We start from the raw sequence: 27,258 nt of genomic DNA on the forward strand, positions 1-27,258 counted from the left end.
ACTTTTCATCTCTGAAAATAACATTCACAGGGCTGTCATGGTATTTACCCCAAAACCTTGACGACTAGTTGACAATTATGATTAGTTGTCAGGTTATGAAAATCTGAATCACGCCGACAAATGACTGTCAAAACTGGGTTTTCATGTGTTCAACTTTGTAATTAGTCGTCAAATTAGGTTTTCAAAACCTTGACTCTCAAAACCTTGACGACTAGGTGATGGTCGTCACTTTGATGCATTTCGGCCCTGATGATCAACAACTGCCAATATCCCGTGTTCATTTTTACTATTGGTCGTCATGTTTGTGAAACTATAACCGTGACAATGTCTGGTAATAGGTAGTCAGCATGGTTGGAATAAATGCATCATGACAACATCTGATTAACTATTAAAAGTTGTCATTTTGTTATTATACGAACATGACGACCATGCCTGGTCGACATGTTGTTGTGCAGTCGAGCATGACGACTTTTCATGACCTAAATTCTGAATCTCTGAATTCCTTCTGTTATTTGGAGAAATAAACCAACAAAACCTTGTTCCGTTCCATTTTGAGAAGTGTTTCACTAGAGTAATTCATTTTCGTTACAAAATTCTCAAAACAAATTTTTTCTAACAAGATTTATAAGTTAAATTTTTAACAAAAACAATAATCAACATACTTACTTAACAAATTTAATCTAACATTATTAATTTAACTAATTTAATAGATATATGGATAAGGGGCTTTGGATTTTACTTTCAGATGACCATATTTTACCTTATTCACTGTACCTACAATTAGTTTTGGTACCCAATCCGGCTAGTTAAAGAAAAAGTATCTATTAACATGGACTAAGGCTGCACAGGAACCGGTGAAGAGTACCTGTACCGGTATGGAACCGAAAATACCGGACCGAAACCGAACCAGTACAGGGACCGGGACAGAAAATGAGAACTGGGATAGGAACATGTACATGGAACGGTTCTTGGCTTGGGACCGGCTTGTACCGGACTATAAGTACCGGTCAATATGAGCCGTTCAAATCTTGAGCTATTATTAATCCCATCCGTCCATCCTAGGTATTATCTATCGAGGGAGTTTCTCATTCATTCAGTTCTTTTTATTTTTTCCTCTGAAGAGCAGCCGAGCACTACTCCTTCTCTTTAGAACTTCTTCAATATGTTGAATATCTGTTCACTCTTTTTTCTTCTTCTTTCTGTTGAATCTCTATTGAGTCAGGTACTAAACCCCTCCATCTTTTTCATCTTCTCCACAAAACGCAGAGCTCTCCAACAAACCTAGAGACAACAACAACAATTTGTTTCTGATTAAACAAACCCCCGACAACATGTATGATTCTTCTTCTTCTTTTTCTATTGTTCAATTTCGATTTGATTGGATATAGATTTCTTGTAAGATTCTAGGATTTTTATTAAAAAATACGATTTGGGGAAGATTGTTGTACTTGTACAGACTCTAGGGTTTTAGTAAAATTGGGGATTATTTGTTGAATCTGGAATTTTCTAGGGATTTTGATTTCTTCATGTTTGTTAATGCAGCTCTTATACCAAGAAACAAAAGTAGTCGATCTATTCAAGTTTTTCTTTGTGATTCCAGTGATATTGTAGGTCTTACCAAGGTAAAATCGATTTCTAAATTATGTCTTAAGTTCCTTTTTTTGTTGAATCCCTGTTGGATAAATTGGATTGAATTAGGGTTTAATTTTAGATTGATTCATGGTTTTTACTTAGATTGATTCATGGTTCGTAATCACTCATTGATGTTGATTTTTGCTCATTTGTGTGATTCTGAATTTAGAAGCATGTTAGGGTTATATTTTTATGAAATTCAGTATATGTTTGAGATTGATTTGGGGTTTTTAGGGTTGAGTGCGTCTGGCATGAACTTCTCTTGTTTATACTAGCAGTGATGCCCTAGAATTGCCTCTTTTGTATGTAACTTTGTCAGATGAACTGTGTAATTTGGTGCTTGAGCTTTTGAATAAAAATACATGGTTGTTTCAAAACCCTTTTAGTCTTGTTTCAAACTACAGGTGCATAACTAATTCAGTTACTGACTTACTGTATGTTCTTGCTTTTCGACAGTTAGTCTTTTTCCTTACATTGCATTATCTTAGTCTAACATTGTGTTTGTGTTTTATGTTTGTTAGATGTCCACATCAAATGCAACTCCAACAAGTACAGCCGAAGCGGTTGAAGTTGGTGATAGCAAAAGAAGCACGGCAAAGTGAGATCTGATGTTTGGTTGGAAATGACAAGGATTAGTGAAACTCATGCTCAATGTCATCACTGCAAGGGAAAATATGCTTCTCACAATGACGTCAATGGAACTGCTGGATTACGAAAGCATTTGAATAGATGTCCAAGAAATCCTAACAAGAAAAAAGATTAGTGAAACTCATGCTGAATGTCATCATTGCAGCCATCCTTTTTTGTTTGCAAGATGATTGCGTTTCATTTATTGTCGTAGAGACAGACTTATGGAAATGTTGGTTTTACTTTTTAGTACTTTGTGACAAAATGAACTTATGGGAATGTTGAACTTAAGTATGTAATGTTGAACATTGAACTTATAGGAATGCTGTTTTAGTATTTGGTAATATTTTTCAGGTAAAAAACCTGTACCGGTCTTGTACCGGAAGTACATGTACAACACCAGGTACAGAGACCGGTTCCACAGGAGAACCGGACCATACCAGACCTTGTGCAGCCTTAACAGGGACACGAGGAAGCAGGAGCTTAATTGTGAGGATTTAGGGATAATGGGCAAAAAATGCTTTTCTAACAACTAGCCCGTCTAGCTCAGTTGGTAGAGCGCAAGGCTCTTAACCTTGTGGTCGTGGGTTCGAGCCCCACGGTGGGCGCTTTAAATTTTTTTCATTATTCATTTTTTTTTACATTTGATCCCTCTAATCATGTGCACAGATATGTGCCTCTTGTTTCCATTCTCCAACAAAAATCCCATCCTTGTAATCTTTTTTTAACTTTATCTCTACTTTCAGGCAAAAACGCGTGGGAAGACTAAACTCTAAACATCACCTATTGTGTCGCTAGGTCCATTAAAAGAAAAAGATCTTACAAAAAAATCATTTTAATCAATTAGAATTGTCTTTATATGATATGAAAAGCGTAGATCAAGATGACCATTGCCGACGCAAGGAAGTTATTGGTGAAGTTCGACGTGCATCGGGGACTTGGGGTTTCTTTCGATTGGTGAACCATGGAATTCCTTTAACTGTAACAGATGAGATTATTAAAGGTATCAAAAGATTTCATGAACAAGATACAGAGATTAAGAAACAATTTTACTCAAGTGATCCCGATCTCTACGTGTCAAAATATGCCAACTGGAGAGACAGTTTAAGATGTAACCTATAATCTCCTGATCCCCTTGATACTTGAGAATTGCCAGACACTTGCAGGTAAAAAAAAATCTACACTTTACTAACAGTTAACTTCTAGTACTATATGTTGACTCATATATAGGATTAGAATCTTATCCTCTGTAATCAAATCGGATATTATTCTCTACTGCTGTTTTTGTTCTTCGCAAGCTGATCTATCATCCATCTTAATTTCAGAGATATAATAGTTCAGTATTGGAAGCATATTACGAAGTTGGCAGATACAGTTATTGGGTTGTTATTGGAGGCTCTAGGATTAGAAAAAGACCACCTTAAAAGAATTTTTACTGATTTCTTGGTACTTAGTGGTCATTATTATCCAGCATGCCCTGAACCTGAACTAACCTTAGGGACAAGTAAGCATTCAGACCCGAGTTTCTTTACCCTTCTTCTACAGGATCATATTGGCGGACTACAATTTCTTCATCGGAATCAGTGGGTTACTGTAAAACCAATCTCTGGAACTCTAATAGTAAACATTGGAGATCTTCTTCAGGTACATAAACCTTTCTCACTCAGAAGCTAGAACTAATACGAATTAATTTATGTTCTGCATCCCTCATTATCTGATGCATAATTGCCTAAGTAGACTTACCTTTCCATTTCAAACAGCTTATCAACAATGACAAGTTCAAAAGCGCTGAACACAGGGTACTAGCCAATCGCAATGGACCAAGAGTATCAGTGGCATGTTTTCTGAATACAAAATCCAGTGACAACACAAAGATTTATGGTCCTTTGAAAGAGATACTATCAGAGGAGAATCCCCCTATTTACAAATATATTACGATGAAAGAATACATCGAGCATTACATTAAGAAAGGACTTGGAGGTGTGTCTGCCCTTGATCACTTTAAGTTGTCTAGTAATTAGTTACTACAGCCTATGGGTGTCTATGGTTTTCTTCATCAGGGTTTGTTGTAAGTGTCTATGTTTGTTCGAGTGAACGTTTAGTTTCGTATTATGCATTTATAAAGTAGTATTTTTCCTTTTCCCAGAATCTAATGTACTATACTACGAAAATAGAATAGCAAAACCACCGATACAGTAGTCACCTTAAAAAATTTAGTAATTGCAGTTAACCTTCAAACAAGCATATAAATTAGGATATGATGACCAGTAAATAGTTGGGATGAAAATCATGATACCTGGGCATTGATGAAAACCATATCCTAGCACCGAGTCTCATTTAGTTCACATACCTTCAAAGTGTGTCCATGTAACAATTTTATTTTGATAATTACTCATGGTGCTTTGGATCACATCCTCGAACATACCATTGGGATTACCAAATTTCACTCCTTAGCACAGCATCTCCCTGAAAAAGTTGAAGATGATGAGTCAACATTTGGCATGGACCTAGATGAAATTAGATATTACAAGTCAGAAACTGAATCACTCTCAATAAGTTTTAGAGCCTCAACTGGACTCTTGAGGAACCATACATATTACAAGTTTCTATTTATTTGTAACTTCTTACTTACTATTCTAGAATCATTAAACATAGACATTGTTTGATGTAAAGAAGTCCCTGCTAGTTATGACCGAAAGAAAGAGCTGAAGACCTTTGTTAGAAGTATGAAGTGTACGGGCCAGCATGTCAACAACCTCGGCAAGCTCAGCTGTGTGGCAGACTTTTTCTGCTTTTAGGTCTACCTTGAAGTTTCCACGTCTTCAGTAAACTTGTATACTAAACCATGGCACTCTTGGTTACCATTCATGAATTATTTTTCTGGGAAAATATCAAAGGAAAATTCTTTAACCATTTATACCCCTGAATGTTGTTTTTTCATGAAAAATTTCTTCGTCTCTGAAGTCTGAAGTAGCTGTTTCGAGATCAAACAGAAAGACTTCTTCCCAGTTGAACAATAGCTTTTAGCACCATCTATCTGCTCAAGTAATCCTCATACGAGCCCTGCATATTAAGCCATACCAAGAAGCACATTTTCTCTCTTTTCCATAATTCCAACTGTTTTCAACTGATCGTAGAGAGAATCTAAAGTTTTAAAAATCTCCATCCTATTTTTATGTTTGGTGTTCTTAACCAGAAACTCGTGAACTTTATTTTCCACTTGAATTGAGCTACTACCAGGAACTTTCTGGATTCCTTCCTTATTCATTGCTGCTCTAACATTTAAAACATCCTCCCACCGGCCGATCGGTGCGTTCAAATTTGAAACCATCATTAAATAAGCAGGATTTGACGGCTCCAGTTCGAGGATCTTCTTTGTCACAACCTCTAACATCTCTTGTCCATACAACTTACAAAAACCAAGTAAAGTAGCCCAAAGAGCGGCATTTGGCTTCATAGACATACTCGTACTTAATGTGTGTGCTTCCCCTAGTTTCCCAGCTCCACTAAGAAGGTCGATCATGCATCCATAATGCTCAATTCGAGGGACAATGTAGAACTGTTTCACCATTTGACTAAAAACTCGCTGTCCTTGTTCAATCAGTCCCCCATGAGTGCAAGCGGAGAGAACAGCAATGAAGATGACATCATCTGGTTGTATTCTTTCCACATACATCTCTTCGAAGAGAGTTAAAGCTTTTTTACACTGCCCATTAAAGGCTAAGACTGCAACCATTGATGTCCATGTGATAATGCACTTCTTTCTCAGTTGATTGAACATTAAACTTGCACTTTCAAGATCACCACATTTTGCAAACATGTCCTTGATGAAGTAGAAATTTCAACATCCCGCTTTTGAATATAAGACTTGATCCGTTTTCCTTGTTCATGAGCACCTAGGTGAGTACAGGCAGAGAGAACACTCATAAGAGCAGTTTCATCCGGCTTACATTCACCAGACATCAACATTCTATGAAGAACTTCCAATGCTTGATCAAATTTATGATTCTGAACAAAACCCGCAATCATCGCATTCCAAGTAATGACACTCTTAACTGGAACTGAATAGAAAAGGTTGTTGATTTCTCCAACATCACCAACTTTAGTGTATCCAGAAATCATAGCAGTACAAGAAACTACAGATTTCACCGGCATCTGATTAAAAATCAATCTTGCATTCTTCACATCACCATTCCTCATATAACCAGATATCATGGCATTCCAAGCTACTTCATTATCAAGACCCAACCTTGCATTCTTCATCGCAGCATTCCAAGTTATCATCTCTTCAAACAACAACCTTGCCGACTCCATATCTCCTTTCTTGGCCAAACCACTTATAACCAAATTCCATGAAACAACATTTCTCTCTTTCATAGACTTAAACAACTCAATTGCCAACTTCAGCTCACCATGATTCATATAAGCACAAACCATAGAATTCCAAGAAACAACGTCTCTTTCAGCCATTTCTCCAAACACCTTGAATGCACTACCCACCCAAATCCAAATTTCACAACATGGGTATGTAACTCTCTCCCAGTATCAACATCCTGATGAGATTGACGCCACTTAAAAAGAACATAAGTGTGAAATTATTACGCGAAACCCTCATTGAATTATAAATAAAAAATGCATCTTTTTTATGGTTTTTCTGTAAGAAACACTCAATCGTTGTATCATGAACAAATACATTTGGAAAAAGAGAGTTATTGAATATTTGAATTGAATTTAGTAGAGAAACTTATAATTTTGATACAATGAAATTGCTTTGTTGAAACCCATGAATCAAAATTCGGAGATGGGTTTGTTTCAATTCACTCATATTTCTACATTTTTGTAGAATTTGGAGTAATTTCTGTTCCATTCTTTCTTTTCTGTTGCCAATCCAGACTATATATTGTTCCATGTAGCTAAGGTCAAAAATATGGAAGAAACAAGTCTTTTGACGACTCTACCGTCCAGTGTTCCACTTCATTTAGACACCCCCACAACCCCTAGTTTTTACTAAAGCTAATCCTTATAGCTAGATTGAACTACTAGATTGATAAAAAAGTGCAGGAAAAAAATTAACACTATCTGTATCTACTTCTTTTTCCTAACAAGTGCTTGCAGTTCAAGTAGGAATGAGATTAAAACGCTGAACAATTCAACACTCAAAAAGTAACTTTACGCTCAACGATTCAGCGAATATTCCTGAATATCACCCCGAGGCCTGAACCATTCAGCGCTGAATGTTTCCATCTTTTTCGTTCTCTTTTTTGGTTCAACACTCGAGTACTAAACAGACCCACTAGTAGTAATTAATTATAAAGGGAGCATTGACAAAACGTAGCTTGAAATGTAGTGGGTCTTTGAAGTTCTCAACCAACTCAACGGCTAAAGCTATTCTCTCCACTTAAGTCTGTAACCATATTGAATCAGCGTAAACTCTCCATTTAAGTCTGTAACCATATTGAATCGGTGTAAACGATATAAATAATTGTAAACTCTATTGTGAGGCGCTATTTGGTTTAGCGCCAGGTATTTGCGCATTACCATTCGGCGTTCAACGCTGTTTCATTTAGCGATTATCTGCTAGATTAGCAACACTCTAGGAGTTAGGAGGTTGTCCTACCTGACGTGGATTGCCAATCTAGCTGCTAAATTAGAAGACCGTAAAACTTAGCCTAATAAAGACTCTCTTTCTACCGTTTGGGTCTCAAGTGACATGCCTCTGCCCTCGATTCCCATCCCCTATGATGTGTCGCCACCTCTTACCTCATGGAGCAAACAGGGGGTCCATTATTATTTAATTGGACCTTTTCTTTTTTTCTTTTGATAAAAAACTATTTTTATTAAGAAAGAGGAGTTACACCTTACACACCTAGCGGGAAGTTGAGTTGTATCCATTACAAGTAAAGGAGATATAAATGTTGGGGCAGTATCAATCCAAATTTATGTTACACAGTCTTGATTTTGAGTAGCTGAAGTGTCTGCTCCTCTATTGGCTAACGCGTCAGCCACTTGATTTCCTTCTCGATATATATGGAAGATGCGCACATCACGAATTTGTTGGAGCAATTTGTGAATGTCTTCAATTAGATGATACAAATGCCAAGGATATGTTTCCTCGACCGTATGAGTTGTAAGCCACCTGACAAGTGTTGAAAAATCCATTTGCATCTGTAAATGGCTAATATGCGTGTTAACCATTTCTTTAAGATCAAAATATCATGCCTTTGATTCCGTCATTATTGCCACAGAGATTCCGAGAGGAATAGATGATGAAATGATGTGATTTCCACGTTAGTTCCTTAGAATGTTTCCTGTTCCTACAAACTCCGTTTACCTGACATCCCTCTTGCAACCCCGTCAGTGTTCAGTTTCAGCCATGGATCATCTGGAGGTTTCCATATGACAGAAATAGTGTGATAAGGCTGTTTTCTATCAATGTTTCGCTCCGGAGCTTGTCCTACGATAGCTGAGATCGTGTGAGTCGATCAGAATTGATATTCCCAGAACATTCCAAGGATTATATATGCGGGTTGTTGGTTATCGGGTACCTTAAACATATGTTTATTTCTTGTAAGCCATCTGCCCCACCGAGTAAAGCATATTAGGGATGTGAGGTTCCCCTGACTTGTGTTGTCCTTCGCAACAATACCCTCCATATATTGATAATATATTAGAGTTAGAATAGTTGTTAGAGAATGACATATAGTTGAAAGGTGTTTCCATATTTATTGTGTGACATGGCATTAAAAGAAAAAATATTTAATCGATTCCGGCTGTAGGTGACATCGAGAAAAAATTGGAGATGAAGCCATTTTTCTGTTGTACAGAAGTATATGAGTTTCCAATCCTCTCAGGATAGCTTTCCAAATAAATAATTGTATCTTAGGTGGGCATGGAAGTTTCCATATCGCCTTGAACTTCACAATATCATTTGTGGATGATTGTTGGCCTTCCATTGATTGTGTAATGGCTGAGTAAGAAGATTTGACTGAGAAGTTCCCATCTGAGGTGAGACCCCAAACCAATTTATCTAGGCAGGTGGAGTTCGAAAGATTTATGTTAAGGATGTAGTTTGTAACTGCATGGGAAGGCGAGATGGATTCTATCTTTTGTATATCCCACTGATTGGTGAGGGGGTCAATGAGGTTTGCTACCTTAGAGAAATTAGAGCATTGGTTTTGGATTAAGGGTGGATGGTTTAGAATCCAACCATGGTTCCACAGGGGTGTAGATAAACCATTACCAATAATGTGAGTCAGACCTCAGTTAAAAATTGTTTGCAAAGATTCTATAACTTTCCAGGATGGGTTAGGATTGGATACACGTACCTGTTGAACGTTGAGAATATTCTTTCCTTTGAGATATTTGAAGTCAAAGAGAATAGCCCGTGATAAAGATGGACAATGATGAATGAACCTTTTTTTTTTCTTTAGAAAAAGCCTGGTTCACTGGTGCAGCTGCTCTGATACCTAGACCACACTCAGCAATTGATCTTGTAACTTTTTGCAACTTAATCGGATGGAACTTTCTTTCTGCATTATATGGCCCCACAAACAGTTGATTTGATCTAGTTTCTTGTGTACGTGTCTTGGCAGCATAGTGTTTTGCATTATATGATTTGTAGTCCGAGTCAGTGATAACTTGATCAGATTCAGTCTACCCATTTGCCCAGGAGTTTGCGTCTTCCATCCAGCACGCTTGAGAGCAGCTTTATTGATGAGGGGATTAAACACAGATCGAGATTTGCACACCCAAATATGATGAAGATTCTGATGTGCATGTAATTTTAAATATGTCTTGGAGTTGTTGAATGGTCGGAGGCGGAAAGCGAGGGTGATGAATGAGAGACGACTTGATGAGATTGAAATGCTGCACCGAAGAGGTATTGTACTTGTATAAGAGTTGTATCATATTGTAACACTTATTAATGAGGGCTTGGCTTGTAAGGAGAAGATCATCAACATACATCAAATGTGAAACTCGAGGTGCATTCCTTGATATCTTTATTTCTTTGAAGGAACTTGTAGACTCGAGAGATGCAAGAGATTAGTAGAAATAATTTCTGAACACAAAATAAAAATGTGTGGTGATAATGGATCCCCTTGACGTTGATAGGATCCGGAGATACCTATTTTATATAACCGCAATCGTACGGTGTCCAACTAGTATACAGAGTTAAGTACAGGTCGTTCCCACGAGGAGCAGTGAAAATATTATAATCAATATCTCTAATAATCAAAAATGATGTTTTTGAGATTTTTATAATTGAGAAATGTAAAATGAAACAATAAAATTAAACTAAACTAATAAAAGAAATTCAATGGGATAGTCGGTAACCATGGTTTCATGGTATCCACTACTATCTCTATATAATTACTGAAATGAAACATGATTGCAAATATATGTTATCTACACCACCTATTATATGTATTAGAGTCGCAAATATCACTGGTACACCCTAAGCATGCCACATCAAAAGACTAAACCCAAGCAAGCACCATCAAATTGTGTTAGCAAGAAAGTTATACGAAACTAAATTACTGATTCACAAATTGTATCCGGCTCTTTTAAGTATAACCCATCAAAGGATACAACCCAAGCATGAACTATCAAATAACGAGACCAAAACTATTTGTAAAATTATCCAATTACGCACAAAGGTTATTACTAAACCGGTGGAGCAATAACTCATTTTTCAATAAATCAATAAACAATATTCGAAGATGAATTTATTCAAATCATAATGGTCTATTGCTATATAATCAATCAAAATAGCCTAATACCCAAAGTAGTTTCAACCATAAAACCCTAGTTACAAAGAAATTAGAACATGGCTATGGATTTCTCAAAACCCATAAAAATAAATTACAAAAGTAATAAATGATAAACCGATATCACCGTTTGTCACCCCGGTACGGATCTTCTTCCTTTTCTCTTACTTTTCTTCTCTTAGCCTCCACGAAAACTCCAAACTCTTGCTTCTCTGTCTCCTTTCTTTTTCGGTTACGGCTCCAGTAGCCGGCCTCCTCCAAGTATGTTCTTCTCACATCCAATATATATGTATGTACTGTTGAGGAAAGTTCACCTAAACCCGAGCAACATTTTCCAAGTCCCAGTCCATCTGATCCATTACAGCACAACTTGTATTCGTCTCAGCATCTCTTGGCACCAGTTCATACCCAACACCTTTCTAGTTCTCTAATCTAGGACACTGCATCCTTACGTCTATCTGGCCATCACCACTGGTTGCTTTGGTCCGTTTATCAATCACCACCTTGTCTGCATAAACTCCAGCGTACACCATTTCCATTCCTCATCCTTCTTCGTACGCACAACATCTCCACTTTCTTTGTTCTGACATCCTTGTATCATTTCATACTCCGTCCATCTATCCAAATGTTTCACAATTTCAGACAAGCCCCATATTCAATTTTTGTTTCTCTCGATGTAGGCATAAGAGTCAGATTCCAAAGCCTGATATCTTCTTGTTACTGCCAACATCAGTAGGCAATGGCTTCTTCATTCCCTGCTACTTTGCCATTAGCTTTTCCAGCTCATTTTCACTTCTCTGTAATACTCAATCTCGCACCCTGAATAAAAGTTGTGTTGCAGCTGCTTCAATGGAATAATAAGAATGAAGACTGCTATTTTTGTTTCAATACTAAATGAGAAGATCTGGACACATCTCACGATCCACTAGTGCAGTCACGTGCTTGCTCAAAACAAAGCAATTTTTTATATTCCACTTGTATCAACAGTATATGCACACTAATGGGATTAAGGTGAGTAAACAAATAAAAGTAACTCTTTGCCATGTGCATAACAAGTTCATAAGGAACCCCACAATCCTAATCCGTCTCTTTTGGTGCTATGAGCAGCTTTAGTGGTGCTGATATATAGACACATACCAGACCATCCACTTTTATTATCCTCGCAAACGCCAAATTAGCTTCTCATTTTAGCCATTTATCTTCGGATGATTGAATTAGTTTGTACTTTCTACAAAAGCATCAAAATAGTGTTATTAGCAATATTATTGAGTCCTAATTAATATAAATATGGTTACAAAATGTAGCACATACGTGCTTATCAACACCCCCACACTTATATTTTGCTAGTCCTCGAGCAAAAAAAAGAATATATCTGTTCCACAACTGGATAAATATCTGCTAAACAACTAGATATGGAGAGATGTCTGCTAAACAGCGAGACAGATTGTCTGCTAAACAGCTAGACGGAACCACTAAACAGCGGTATAAAGATGTCTGCTAAACAGTTAGATGGATCCACTAAATAATGGATAGAGATGTCTGCTAAACAGCTAAAAAGAAAGACCCGCTAAACAGCTGATCACATCATGCAATTTTTTTTAAGACCCGCTAAATAGATGATCATAGTTTCTTTTATGCAATTTTTTAATAAATAACGAAAGCAAAAACCTTAACCGCTCCCCCACACTTAAACATTACATTGTCCTCAATGTAATTGAATCATCCAACGTATAGAAATTAAGGTGTGAAATTATAAAATACAAAAAATAAACAAATAAAAATAAAAGGTAGATAAAAGGGAACAAATCTTATGGGTTGACTCCCACGAAGCGAAATCATATGGGTTGATTCCCATAAAGCATAATCTTTGTATATCTGCTCTCCCAAACAAGGTGATGATACACCAAAGTAAGCTGCAAAGCATATATATAAAGTCTGAAAAGTTGGGGATCAATCCAACAAATTAGGTTAGCTGAAAAGATGACCCTGCAACAATAATATTGATTAGTACCCAAAAAACCAAAACTCAATTCACTCTTATTCGGAACACAATTTGAACCTTTCTCATCATACGTGGTTCTCTGAAGTAAATTTTAATCATGGATAATGAGTAAAGAATGTTCAGAGAATTCAACAATCGATGTACACTCTAAATCTGGTTCTAAATCCGAAGAAATAGCTTCATTTGCTGAGTTGCCTATATTATTTATTAGAGACCGCAATGCATTGACAATGTCAATAAGCATGGGGTCTTCGGAGTCTGTAAAATGGGCTAAACAAACTGAGATTGGTTCAAAATCAGCAATACCAGTATCAATCTGTTTAACATTCATATCAGCAATTAGAAGATCATAAGATGGGTCAGCAACACATGAGCTCAATGGAGAAACAATATAATGAATAATCGACTCATCGACTAAGTGATTTATAGGAATCTCACCATTCAAATGACTAGAAGGTACCTCATTATGAATGTCTACTGTCTCTAAGTCGTTAGACTCAACAATAGTATCCTCTGTATATACAGGTTCCTCTAAATCATCATCTGCATATAACTCTTGGCATGCTAGAATTCTCAACTTTTGCTCCAAACTGAGCGGTGTATGCTTTTAATACTTCTCATATATCGTTAAAGGAGATTCTTCACTTACCACATGTGGAGAAAAAACTCCATACTGTTGCCTATGCATATATTCACCAAGCGTCATCTCAGATGAGGTTGCCTGATAATTTGAATTTCTACGCTTATATTCCTCCAATGTCATATTAGGTGATGTCTCCTGAGAAAGAGTCATCATCTTCAAAAAGGCACCTGAAAAAAAAATCTAACAAAAGAAAACAAGTCAAAAGGAAAAAGAAATCCTAAAATAAAAATATTGTACAAAAATAACAAAAAAAATAAAATAAAAAACCTAACTATTTACAAAATCAAAAATACTAATCACAATATTCCTCAGCCGCTCCCCGGCAGAGGCGCCAAGAATTGATAGGATCCGGAGATACCTATTTTATATAACCGCAATCTCACGGTGTCCAACTAGTAGACAGAGGCAAGTACGGGTCGTTCCCACGAGGAGAGGTGAAAATACTATAATCAATATCTCTAATAACCAGAAATGATGTTTTTGAGATTTTTATAATTGAGAAATGTAAAATGAAACAATAAAATTAAACTAAACTAATAAAAGAAATTCAATTGGAGAGTCGGTAACCAAGGTTTCATGGTATCCACTACTATCTCTATATAATTACTGAAATGAAACATGATTGCAAATATATGTTTATTCTTCGTTCCATCCACACCACCTATTGTATGTATCAGAGTCGCAAATATCACTGGTACATCCTAAGCATGCCACATCAAAAGACTAAACCCAAGCAAGCACCATCAAATTGTGTTAGCAAGAAAGTTATTCGAAACTAAATTATTGATTCACAAATTGTATCCTTCTCTTTTAAGTATAACTCATCAAAGGATTCAACCCAAGCATGAACTATCAAATAACGAGACCAAAACTATTTGTAAAATTATCCAATTACGCACAAAGGTTATTACTAAACCGGTGGAGCAACAACTCATTTTTCAATAAATCAATAAACAATATTCTAAGATGAATTTATTCAAATCATAATGGTCTATTGCTATATAATCAATAAAAATAGCCTAATACCCAAAGTAGTTTCAACCATAAAACCCTAGTTACAAAGAAATTATAAAATGGCTATGGATTTCTCAAAACCCATAAAAATAAATTACAAAAGTAAGAAATGATAAACCGATATCACTGTTTGTCACCCCAGTACGGATCTTCTTCCCTTTCTCTTGCTTTTCTGCTCTTAGCCTCCACAATAACTCTAAACTCTCGCTTCTCTGTCTCCTTTCTTTCTCAGTTACGGCTCCAGTAGCCGGCCTCCTCCAAGTATGTTCTTCTCACATCCAATATATATGTATGTACTGTTGAGGAAATTTCACCTAAACCCGAGAAGCATTTTCCAAGTCAATGTCCATCTGATCCATTACAGCACGACTTCTATTCGTCTCAGCATCTCTCGGCACCAGTTCAGACCCAGCACCTTTCTAGTTCTCTAATCTAGGCCACTGCATCCTTACGTCTATCTGGCCATCACCACTGGTTGCTTTGGTCCGTTTATCAATCACCACCTTGTCTGCATAAACTCCAGCGTACACCATTTCCATTCCTCATCCTTCTTCGTACGCACAACATCTCCACTTTCTTTGTTCTGACATCCTTGTATCATTCCATACTCCGTCCATCTAGCCATCTGTTTCACAATTTCAGTCAAGCCCCATATTCAATTGTTGTTTCTCTCGATGTAGGCATAAGAGTCAGATTCCAAAGCCTGATATCTTTGTGTTACTGCCAACATCAATAGGCAATGGCTTCTTCATTCCCTGCTACTTTGCCGTTAGCTTTTCCAGCTCATTTTCACTTCTCTGTAACACTCAATCTCGCACCCTGAATAAAAGTTGTACTGCAACTGCTTCAATGGAATAATAAGAATGAAGACTTCTATTTTTGTTTCAATACTAAATGAGAAGACATGGACACATCTGACGATCCACTAATGCAGTCACGTGCTTGCTCAAAACAAAATAATTTTTTATATTCCACTTGTATCAATAGTATATGCACACTAATGGGATTAAGGTGAGTAAACAAATAAAAGTAACTCTTTGCCATGTGTATAAAAAGTTGATAAGGAACCCCGCAATCCTAATTCGTCTGTTTTGGTGCTATGAACAGCTTTAGTGGTGCTGATATATAGACACATACCAGGCCAGCCACTTTTATTACCCTCGCAAACGCCAAATTAGATTCTCATTTTAGCAATTTATCTTCGGATGATTGAATTAGTTTGTACTTTCTACAAAAGCATTAAAATAGTGTTATTAGCAATATTATTGAGTCCTAATTAATATAAATATGGGTACAAAATGTAGCACATACGTGCTTATCAACACACCCACACTTATATTTTGCTAGTCCTCGAGAAAAAAAAAAGAATATATCTGTTCCACAACTGGATAAATATCTGCTAAACAACTAGATATGGAGAGATGTATGCTAAACAGCGAGACAAATTGTCTGCTAAACATCTAGACGGAACCACTAAACAGCGGTATAAAGATGTCTGCTAAACAGTTAGACGGATCCACTAAAAAGTGGATAGAGATGTCTGCTAAACAGCTAAACAGAAAGACCCGCTAAACAGCTGATCACATCATGCAATTTTTTTTAAGACTCGCTAAACAGCTGATCATAGTTTTTTTATGCAATTTTTTAATAAATAACGAAAGCAAAAACCTTAACCGCTCCCCCACACTTAAACATTACATTGTCCTCAATGTAATTGAATCATCCAACGTATAGAAATTAAGGTGTGAAATTATAAAATACAAAAAATAAACAAATAAAAATAAAAGGGAACAAATCTGATGGGTTGACTCCCACGAAGCGAAATCATATGGGTTGATTCCCATAAAGCATAATCTTTGTATATCTGCTCTCCCAAACAAGGTGATGATACACCAAAGTAAGCTGCAAAGCATATATATAAAGTCTGAAAAGTTGGGGATCAATCCAACAAATTAGGTTAGCTGAAAAGATGACCTGCAACAATAATATTGATTAGTACCCAAAGAACCAAAACTCAATTCACTCTTATTCGGAACACAATTTGAACCTTTCTCATCATACGTGGTTCTCTGAAGTAAATTTTAATCATGGATAATGAGTAAAGAATGTTCAGAGAATTCAACAATCGATGTACACTATAAATCTGGTTCTAAATCCGAAGAAATAGCTTCATTTGCTGAGTTGCCTATATTATTTATTAGAGACCGCAATGCATTGACAATGTCAATAAGCATGGGGTCTTCGGAGTCTGTAAAATGGGCTAAACAAACTGAGATTGGTTCAAAATCAGCAATACCAGTATCAATCTGTTTAACATTCATATCAGCAATTAGAAGATCATAAGATGGGTCAGCAACACATGAGCTCAATGGAGCAACAATATAATGAATAATCGACTCATCGACTAAGTGATTTATAGGAATCTCACCATTCAAATGACTAGAAGGTACCTCATTATGAATGTCTACTGTCTCTAAGTCGTTAGACTCAACAATAGTATCCTCTGTATATACAGGTTCCTCTAAATCATCATCTGCATATAACTCTTGGCATGCTAGAATTCTCAACTTTTGCTCCAAACTGAGCGGTGTATGCTTTTAATACTTCTCATATATCGTTAAAGGAGATTCTTCACTTACCACATGTGGAGAAAAAACTCCATACCGTTGCCTATGCATATATTCACCAAGCGTCATCTCAGATGAGGTTGCCTGATAATTTGAATTTCTACGCTTATATTCCTCCAATGTCATATTAGGTGATGTCTCCTGAGAAAGAGTCATCATCTTCAAAAAGGCACCTGAAAAAAAAAATCTAACAAAAGAAAACAAGTCAAAAGGAAAAAGAAATCCTAAAATAAAAATATTGTACAAAAATAACAAAAAAAATAAAATAAAAAACCTAACTATTTACAAAATCAAAAATACTAATCACAATATTCCTCAGCCGCTCCCCGGCAGAGGCGCCAAGAATTGATAGGATCCGGAGATACCTATTTTATATAACCGCAATCTCACGGTGTCCAACTAGTAGACAGAGGCAAGTACGGGTCGTTCCCACGAGGAGCGGTGAAAATACTATAATCAATATCTCTAATAACCAGAAATGATGTTTTTGAGATTTTTATAATTGAGAAATGTAAAATGAAACAATAAAATTAAACTAAACTAATAAAAGAAATTCAATTGGAGAGTTGGTAACCAAGGTTTCATGGTATCCACTACTATCTCTATATAATTACTGAAATGAAACATGATTGCAAATATATGTTTATTCTTCGTTCCATCCACACCACCTATTGTATGTATCAGAGTCGCAAATATCACTGGTACATCCTAAGCATGCCACATCAAAAGACTAAACCCAAGCAAGCACCATCAAATTGTGTTAGCAAGAAAGTTATTCGAAACTAAATTATTGATTCACAAATTGTATCCTTCTCTTTTAAGTATAACTCATCAAAGGATTCAACCCAAGCATGAACTATCAAATAACGAGACCAAAACTATTTGTAAAATTATCCAATTACGCACAAAGGTTATTACTAAACCGGTGGAGCAACAACTCATTTTTCAATAAATCAATAAACAATATTCTAAGATGAATTTATTCAAATCATAATGGTCTATTGCTATATAATCAATAAAAATAGCCTAATACCCAAAGTAGTTTCAACCATAAAACCCTAGTTACAAAGAAATTAGAACATGGCTATGGATTTCTCAAAACCCATAAAAATAAATTACAAAAGTAAGAAATGATAAACCGATATCACTGTTTGTCACCCCAGTACGGATCTTCTTCCCTTTCTCTTGCTTTTCTGCTCTTAGCCTCCACAATAACTCTAAACTCTCGCTTCTCTGTCTCCTTTCTTTCTCAGTTACGGCTCCAGTAGCCGGCCTCCTCCAAGTATGTTCTTCTCACATCCAATATATATGTATGTACTGTTGAGGAAATTTCACCTAAACCCGAGAAGCATTTTCCAAGTCAATGTCCATCTGATCCATTACAGCACGACTTCTATTCGTCTCAACATCTCTCGGCACCAGTTCAGACCCAGCACCTTTCTAGTTCTCTAATCTAGGCCACTGCATCCTTACGTCTATCTGGCCATCACCACTGGTTGCTTTGGTCCGTTTATCAATCACCACCTTGTCTGCATAAACTCCAGCGTACACCATTTCCATTCCTCATCCTTCTTCGTACGCACAACATCTCCACTTTCTTTGTTCTGACATCCTTGTATCATTCCATACTCCGTCCATCTAGCCATCTGTTTCACAATTTCAGTCAAGCCCCATATTCAATTGTTGTTTCTCTCGATGTAGGCATAAGAGTCAGATTCCAAAGCCTGATATCTTTGTGTTACTGCCAACATCAATAGGCAATGGCTTCTTCATTCCCTGCTACTTTGCCGTTAGCTTTTCCAGCTCATTTTCACTTCTCTGTAACACTCAATCTCGCACCCTGAATAAAAGTTGTACTGCAGCTGCTTCAATGGAATAATAAGAATGAAGACTTCTATTTTTGTTTCAATACTAAATGAGAAGACATGGACACATCTGACGATCCACTAATGCAGTCACGTGCTTGCTCAAAACAAAATAATTTTTTATATTCCACTTGTATCAATAGTATATGCACACTAATGGGATTAAGGTGAGTAAACAAATAAAAGTAACTCTTTGCCATGTGTATAAAAGTTGATAAGGAACCCCGCAATCCTAATTCGTCTGTTTTGGTGCTATGAACAGCTTTAGTGGTGCTGATATATAGACACATACCAGGCCAGCCACTTTTATTACCCTCGCAAACGCCAAATTAGATTCTCATTTTAGCAATTTATCTTCGGATGATTGAATTAGTTTGTACTTTCTACAAAAGCATTAAAATAGTGTTATTAGCAATATTATTGAGTCCTAATTAATATAAATATGGGTACAAAATGTAGCACATACGTGCTTATCAACACACCCACACTTATATTTTGCTAGTCCTCGAGAAAAAAAAAGAATATATCTGTTCCACAACTGGATAAATATCTGCTAAACAACTAGATATGGAGAGATGTATGCTAAACAGCGAGACAAATTGTCTGCTAAACAGCTAGACGGAACCACTAAACAGCGGTATAAAGATGTCTGCTAAACAGTTAGACGGATCCACTAAAAAGTGGATAGAGATGTCTGCTAAACAGCTAAACAGAAAGACCCGCTAAACAGCTGATCACATCATGCAATTTTTTTTTAAGACTCGCTAAACAGCTGATCATAGTTTTTTTATGCAATTTTTTAATAAATAACGAAAGCAAAAACCTTAACCGCTCCCCCACACTTAAACATTACATTGTCCTCAATGTAATTGAATCATCCAACGTATAGAAATTAAGGTGTGAAATTATAAAATACAAAAAATAAACAAATAAAAATGAAAGGGAACAAATCTGATGGGTTGACTCCCACGAAGCGAAATCATATGGGTTGATTCCCATAAAGCATAATCTTTGTATATCTGCTCTCCCAAACAAGGTGATGATACACCAAAGTAAGCTGCAAAGCATATATATAAAGTCTGAAAAGTTGGGGATCAATCCAACAAATTAGGTTAGCTGAAAAGATGACCCTGCAACAATAATATTGATTAGTACCCAAAGAACCAAAACTCAATTCACTCTTATTCGGAACACAATTTGAACCTTTCTCATCATACGTGGTTCTCTGAAGTAAATTTTAATCATGGATAATGAGTAAAGAATGTTCAGAGAATTCAACAATCGATGTACACTATAAATCTGGTTCTAAATCCGAAGAAATAGCTTCATTTGCTGAGTTGCCTATATTATTTATTAGAGACCGCAATGCATTGACAATGTCAATAAGCATGGGGTCTTCGGAGTCTGTAAAATGGGCTAAACAAACTGAGATTGGTTCAAAATCAGCAATACCAGTATCAATCTGTTTAACATTCATATCAGCAATTAGAAGATCATAAGATGGGTCAGCAACACATGAGCTCAATGGAGCAACAATATAATGAATAATCGACTCATCGACTAAGTGATTTATAGGAATCTCACCATTCAAATGACTAGAAGGTACCTCATTATGAATGTCTACTGTCTCTAAGTCGTTAGACTCAACAATAGTATCCTCTGTATATACAGGTTCCTCTAAATCATCATCTGCATATAACTCTTGGCATGCTAGAATTCTCAACTTTTGCTCCAAACTGAGCGGTGTATGCTTTTAATACTTCTCATATATCGTTAAAGGAGATTCTTCACTTACCACATGTGGAGAAAAAACTCCATACCGTTGCCTATGCATATATTCACCAAGCGTCATCTCAGATGAGGTTGCCTGATAATTTGAATTTCTACGCTTATATTCCTCCAATGTCATATTAGGTGATGTCTCCTGAGAAAGAGTCATCATCTTCAAAAAGGCACCTGAAAAAAAAATCTAACAAAAGAAAACAAGTCAAAAGGAAAAAGAAATCCTAAAATAAAAATATTGTACAAAAATAACAAAAAAAATAAAATAAAAAACCTAACTATTTACAAAATCAAAAATACTAATCACAATATTCCTCAGCCGCTCCCCGGCAGAGGCGCCAAGAATTGATAGGATCCGGAGATACCTATTTTATATAACCGCAATCTCACGGTGTCCAACTAGTAGACAGAGGCAAGTACGGGTCGTTCCCACGAGGAGCAGTGAAAATACTATAATCAATATCTCTAATAACCAGAAATGATGTTTTTGAGATTTTTATAATTGAGAAATGTAAAATGAAACAATAAAATTAAACTAAACTAATAAAAGAAATTCAATGGGAGAGTCGGTAACCAAGGTTTCATGGTGTCCACTACTATCTCTATATAATTACTGAAATGAAACATGATTGCAAATATATGTTTATTCTTCGTTCCATCCACACCACCTATTGTATGTATCAGAGTCGCAAATATCACTGGTACACCCTAAGCATGCCACATCAAAAGACTAAACCCAAGCAAGCACCATCAAATTGTGTTAGCAAGAAAGTTATTCGAAACTAAATTATTGATTCACAAATTGTATCCTTCTCTTTTAAGTATAACTCATCAAAGGATTCAACCCAAGCATGAACTATCAAATAACGAGACCAAAACTATTTGTAAAATTATCCAATTACGCACAAAGGTTATTACTAAACCGGTGGAGCAACAACTCATTTTTCAATAAATCAATAAACAATATTCTAAGATGAATTTATTCAAATCATAATGGTCTATTGATATATAATCAATAAAAATAGCCTAATACCCAAAGTAGTTTCAACCATAAAACCCTAGTTACAAAGAAATTAGAACATGGCTATGGATTTCTCAAAACCCATAAAAATAAATTACAAAAGTAAGAAATGATAAACCGATATCACTGTTTGTCACCCCAGTACGGATCTTCTTCCCTTTCTCTTGCTTTTCTGCTCTTAGCCTCCACAATAACTCTAAACTCTCGCTTCTCTGTCTCCTTTCTTTCTCAGTTACGGCTCCAGTAGCCGGCCTCCTCCAAGTATGTTCTTCTCACATCCAATATATATGTATGTACTGTTGAGGAAATTTCACCTAAACCCGAGCAGCATTTTCCAAGTCAATGTCCATCTGATCCATTACAGCACGACTTCTATTCGTCTCAGCATCTCTCGGCACCAGTTCAGACCCAGCACCTTTCTAGTTCTCTAATCTAGGCCACTGCATCCTTACGTCTATCTGTCCATCACCACTGGTTGCTTTGGTCCGTTTATCAATCACCACCTTGTCTGCATAAACTCCAGCGTACACCATTTCCATTCCTCATCCTTCTTCGTACGCACAACATCTCCAATTTCTTTGTTCTGACATCCTTGTATCATTCCATACTCCGTCCATCTAGCCATCTGTTTCACAATTTCAGTCAAGCCCCATATTCAATTGTTGTTTCTCTCGATGTAGGCATAAGAGTCAGATTCCAAAGCCTGATATCTTTGTGTTACTGCCAACATCAATAGGCAATGGCTTCTTCATTCCCTGCTACTTTGCCGTTAGCTTTTCCAGCTCATTTTCACTTCTCTGTAACACTCAATCTCGCACCCTGAATAAAAGTTGTACTGCAGCTGCTTCAATGGAATAATAAGAATGAAGACTTCTATTTTTGTTTCAATACTAAATGAGAAGACATGGACACATCTGACGATCCACTAATGCAGTCACGTGCTTGCTCAAAACAAAATAATTTTTTATATTCCACTTGTATCAATAGTATATGCACACTAATGGGATTAAGGTGAGTAAACAAATAAAAGTAACTCTTTGCCATGTGTATAAAAAGTTGATAAGGAACCCCGCAATCCTAATTCGTCTGTTTTGGTGCTATGAACAGCTTTAGTGGTGCTGATATATAGACACATACCAGGCCAGCCACTTTTATTACCCTCGCAAACGCCAAATTAGATTCTCATTTTAGCAATTTTTTAATAAATAACGAAAGCAAAAACCTTAACCGCTCCCCCACACTTAAACATTACATTGTCCTCAATGTAATTGAATCATCCAACGTATAGAAATTAAGGTGTGAAATTATAAAATACAAAAAATAAACAAATAAAAATAAAAGGGAACAAATCTGATGGGTTGACTCCCACGAAGCGAAATCATATGGGTTGATTCCCATAAAGTATAATCTTTGTATATCTGCTCTCCCAAACAAGGTGATGATACACCAAAGTAAGCTGCAAAGCATATATATAAAGTCTGAAAAGTTGGGGATCAATCCAACAAATTAGGTTAGCTGAAAAGATGACCCTGCAACAATAATATTGACTAGTACCCAAAGAACCAAAACTCAATTCACTCTTATTCGGAACACAATTTGAACCTTTCTCATCATACGTGGTTCTCTGAAGTAAATTTTAATCATGGATAATGAGTAAAGAATGTTCAGAGAATTCAACAATCGATGTACACTCTAAATCTGGTTCTAAATCCGAAGAAATAGCTTCATTTGCTGAGTTGCCTATATTATTTATTGGAGACCGCAATGCATTGACAATGTCAATAAGCATGGGGTCTTCGGAGTCTGTAAAATGGGCTAAACAAACTGAGATTGGTTCAAAATCAGCAATACCAGTATCAATTTGTTTAACATTCATATCAGCAATTAGAAGATCATAAGATGGGTCAGCAGCACATGAGCTCAATGGAGCAACAATATAATGAATAATCGACTCATCGACTAAGTGATTTATAGGAATCTCACTATTCAAATGACTAGAAGGAACCTCATTATGAATGTCTACTGTCTCTAAGTCGTTAGACTCAACAATAGTATCCTCTGTATATACAGGTTCCTCTAAATCAACATCTGCATATAACTCTTGGCATGCTAGAATTCTCAACTTTTGCTCCAAACTGAGCGGTGTATGATTGTAATACTTCTCATATATCGTTAAAGGAGATTCTTCACTTACCACATGTGGAGAAAAAACTCCATACCGTTGCCTATGCATATATTCACCAAGCGTCATCTCTGATGAGGTTGCCTGATAATCTGAATTTCTACGCTTGTATTCCGCCAATGTCATATTAGGTGATGTCTCCTGAGAAAGAGTCATCATCTTCAAAAAGGTACCTGAAACAAAATTCTAACAAGTCAAAAGGAAAAAGAAATCCTAAAATAAAAATATTGTACAAAAATAACAAAAATAAAATAAAAAACCTAACTATTTAAAAAATCAAAAATACTAATCACAATATTCCTCAGCCGCTCCCCGGCAGCGGCGCCAAGAATTGATAGGATCCGGAGATACCTATTTTATATAACCGCAATCGCACGGTGTCCAACTAGTAGACAGAGGCAAGTACGGGTCCTTCCCACGAGGAGCGGTGAAAATACTATAATCAATATCTCTAATAACCAGAAATGATATTTTTGAGATTTTTATAATTGAGAAATGTAAAATGAAACAATAAAATTAAACTAAACTAATAAAATAAATTCAATGGGAGAGTCGGTAACCAAGGTTTCATGGTATCCACTACTATCTCTATATAATTACTGAAATGAAACATGATTGCAAATATATGTTTATTCTTCGTTCCATCTACACCACCTATTATATGTATTAGAGTCGCAAATATCACTGGTACACCCTAAGCATGCCACATCAAAAGACTAAACCCAAGCAAGCACCATCAAATTGTGTTAGCAATAAAGTTATACGAAACTAAATTATTGATTCACAAATTGTATCCGGCTCTTTTAAGTATAACCCATCAAAGGATTCAACCCAAGCATGAACTATCAAATAACGAAACCAAAACTATTTGTAAAATTATCCAATTACGCACAAAGATTGTTACTAAACCGGTGGAGCAACAACTCATTTTTCAATAGATCAATTACGGCTCCAGTAGCCATCCTCCTCCAAGTCTGTTATTCTCACATCCAATATATATGTATGTACTGTTGAGGAAAGTTCACCTAAACCCGAGCAACATTTGCCAAGTCCCAGTCCATTTGATCCATTACAGCACAACTTCTATTCGTCTCAACATCTCTCGGCACCTCTTCAGACCCAACACCTTTCTAGTTCTCTAATCTAGGCCACTGCATCCTTACGTCTATCTGGCCGTCACCACTGGTTGTTTTGGTCCGTTTATCAATCACCACCTTGTCTGCATAAACTCCAGCGTACACCATTTCCATTCCTCATCCTTCTTCGTACGTGCAGAATCTCCACTTTCTCTGTTCTGACATCCTTGTATCATTCCATACTCCTTCCATATAGCCATCTGTTTCACAATTTCAGTCAAGCCCCATATTCAGTTGTTGTTTCTCTCGATGTAGGCATAAGAGTCATATTCCAAAGCCTGATATCTTCTTGTTACTGCCAACATCAATCGACAATGACCTCTTCATTCCCTGCTACTTTGCCGTTAGCCTTTCCAGCTCATTTTCACTTCTCCGTAACACTCAATCTCGCACCCTGAATAAAAGTTGTGATGCAGATGCTTGAATAGAATAATAAGAATGAAGACTGCTATTTTTGTTTTAATAATAAATGAGAAGATATGGATACATCTCACGATCCACTAGTGCAGTCACGTGCTTTCTCAAAACAAAGCAATTTTTTATATTCCACTTGTATCAACAGTATATGCACACTAACGGGATTAAGGTGAGTAAACAAATAAAAGTAACTCTTTGCCATGTGCATAAGAAGTTCATAAGGAACCCCACAATCCGAATCCGTCTCTTTTGGTGCTATGAGCAGCTTTAGTGATGCTGATAATATAGACACATACCAGGCCAGCCACTTTTATTATCCTCGCAAACGCCAAATTATCTTCTCATTTTAGCCATTTATCTTCGGATGATTGAGTTAGTTTGTACTTTCTAAAAAAACATTAAAATAGTGTTATTAGCAATATTATTGAGTCCTAATTAATATAAATATGGGCACAAAATATAGCACATACGTGCTTATCATACGTATCCCACAATTTGGTTGATAAACCCATGTATCAATCCATTGATCTTCACAGCATAAATAACTGAAGTCACACAGAATAAAATACGATTCATTATCCATACAAAAAAATCCCAAGGCTAACATTGCATGATTAATGAATCTTCATCTGATTTGATCATATGTCAAGTCCCAGTCCATCTGATCCATTACAGCACAACTTCTATTCGTCTCAGCATCTCTCGGCACCAGTTCAGACCCAACACCTTTCTTGTTCTCTAACCTAGGCCACTGCATCCTTACGTCTATCTGGACGTCACCACTGGTTGCTTTGGTCCGTTTATCAATCACCACCTTATCTGCATAAACTCGAACGTACACCATTTCCATTCCTCATCCTTCTTCGTACGCACAACATCTCCACTTTCTTTGTTCTGACATCCTTGTATCATTCCATACTCCGTCCATCTAGCCACCTGTTTCACAATTTCAGTCAAGCCCCATATTCAGTTGTTGTTGCTCTCAATGTAGGCATCAGAGTCAGATTCCAAATCCTGATATCTTCTTGTTACTGCTAACATCAATCGGCAATGGCCTCTTCATTCCCTGTTACTTTACCGTTAGCTTTTCCAGCTCATTTTCACTTCTCTGTAACACTCAATCTCGCACCCTGAATAAAAATTGTGTTGCAGCTGCTTGAATGGAATAATAAGAATGAAGACTGCTATTTTTGTTTCATTACTAAATGAGAAGATATGGATACATCTCACGATCCACTAGTGCAGTCACGTGCTTGCTCAAAACAAAGCAATTTTTTATATTCCACTTGTATCAACAGTATATGCACAATAATGGGATTAAGGTGAGTAAACAAATAAAAGTAACTCTTTGCCATGTGCATAACAAGTTGATAAGGAACCCCACAATCCTAATCCGTCTCTTTTGGTGCTATGAGCAGCTTTAGTGGTGCTGATAATATAGACACATACCAGGCCAGCCACTTTTATTATCCTCGCAAACGCCAAATTATCTTCTCATTTTAGCCATTTATCTTCGGATGATTGAGTTAGTTTGTACTTTCT

At 36.5% G+C, this 27,258-nt stretch overlaps 2 protein-coding genes, 1 long non-coding RNA gene and 1 other non-coding gene across 5 annotated transcripts; 3 read left to right on the forward strand and 1 right to left on the reverse strand.

The window, feature by feature from the left end:
* Positions 1-1,100: 1,100 nt before the first annotated feature.
* On the forward strand, positions 1,101-2,572 carry LOC113285871. Its single transcript, XR_003328981.1, has 3 exons — positions 1,101-1,333; positions 1,543-1,622; positions 2,154-2,572. It is a non-coding gene; the product is annotated as an uncharacterized LOC113285871 (long non-coding RNA).
* A 222-nt stretch (positions 2,573-2,794) lies between these two features.
* Positions 2,795-2,867, forward strand: TRNAK-CUU. Its single transcript has one exon. It is a non-coding gene; the product is annotated as a tRNA-Lys (tRNA).
* A 256-nt stretch (positions 2,868-3,123) lies between these two features.
* LOC113291071 (1-aminocyclopropane-1-carboxylate oxidase homolog 1-like) lies at positions 3,124-4,315 on the forward strand. Its single transcript, XM_026540645.1, has 3 exons — positions 3,124-3,370; positions 3,569-3,903; positions 4,020-4,315. Exons 1-3 carry the CDS (start codon positions 3,124-3,126, stop codon positions 4,278-4,280), a joined length of 843 nt encoding a protein of 280 aa, XP_026396430.1. The 3' UTR covers positions 4,281-4,315.
* Positions 4,316-4,608: 293 nt separating this feature from the next.
* On the reverse strand, positions 4,609-7,332 carry LOC113288397 (pentatricopeptide repeat-containing protein At1g33350-like). Of its 2 annotated transcripts, none has more exons than XM_026537418.1 (2): positions 4,973-7,332; positions 4,609-4,725 (listed from the first exon to the last, which is right to left on the reverse strand). In XM_026537418.1, the coding sequence occupies exon 1, from the start codon at positions 6,077-6,079 to the stop codon at positions 5,330-5,332; it is 750 nt and encodes a 249-aa protein (XP_026393203.1). In that variant the 5' UTR covers positions 6,080-7,332; the 3' UTR covers positions 4,609-4,725; positions 4,973-5,329. The 2 variants fall into 2 exon arrangements, with proteins under 2 accessions (XP_026393203.1, XP_026393204.1); XM_026537419.1 differs by having other exon boundaries at positions 4,625-4,725; positions 4,892-7,332.
* Positions 7,333-27,258: the final 19,926 nt, after the last annotated feature.

The sequence above is a fragment of the Papaver somniferum genome, chromosome 6 (genome assembly GCF_003573695.1).
Source record: "Papaver somniferum cultivar HN1 chromosome 6, ASM357369v1, whole genome shotgun sequence".
Lineage (NCBI taxonomy): Eukaryota > Viridiplantae > Streptophyta > Magnoliopsida > Ranunculales > Papaveraceae > Papaver > Papaver somniferum.

Excerpts from the sequence above, each read along its gene's own strand:
- LOC113291071 (XM_026540645.1), top strand. The coding sequence starts at position 3,124 with ATGAAAAGCGTAGATCAAGATGACCATTGCCGACGCAAGGAAGTTATT. Across the intron at positions 3,371-3,568 it reads CTGGAGAGACAGTTTAAGAT|TCCATCTTAATTTCAGAGAT; the intron begins GTAACCTATAAT and ends GCTGATCTATCA. Across the intron at positions 3,904-4,019 it reads ACATTGGAGATCTTCTTCAG|CTTATCAACAATGACAAGTT; the intron begins GTACATAAACCT and ends CATTTCAAACAG.
- LOC113288397 (XM_026537418.1), bottom strand. The coding sequence starts at position 6,079 with ATGTTTGCAAAATGTGGTGATCTTGAAAGTGCAAGTTTAATGTTCAAT.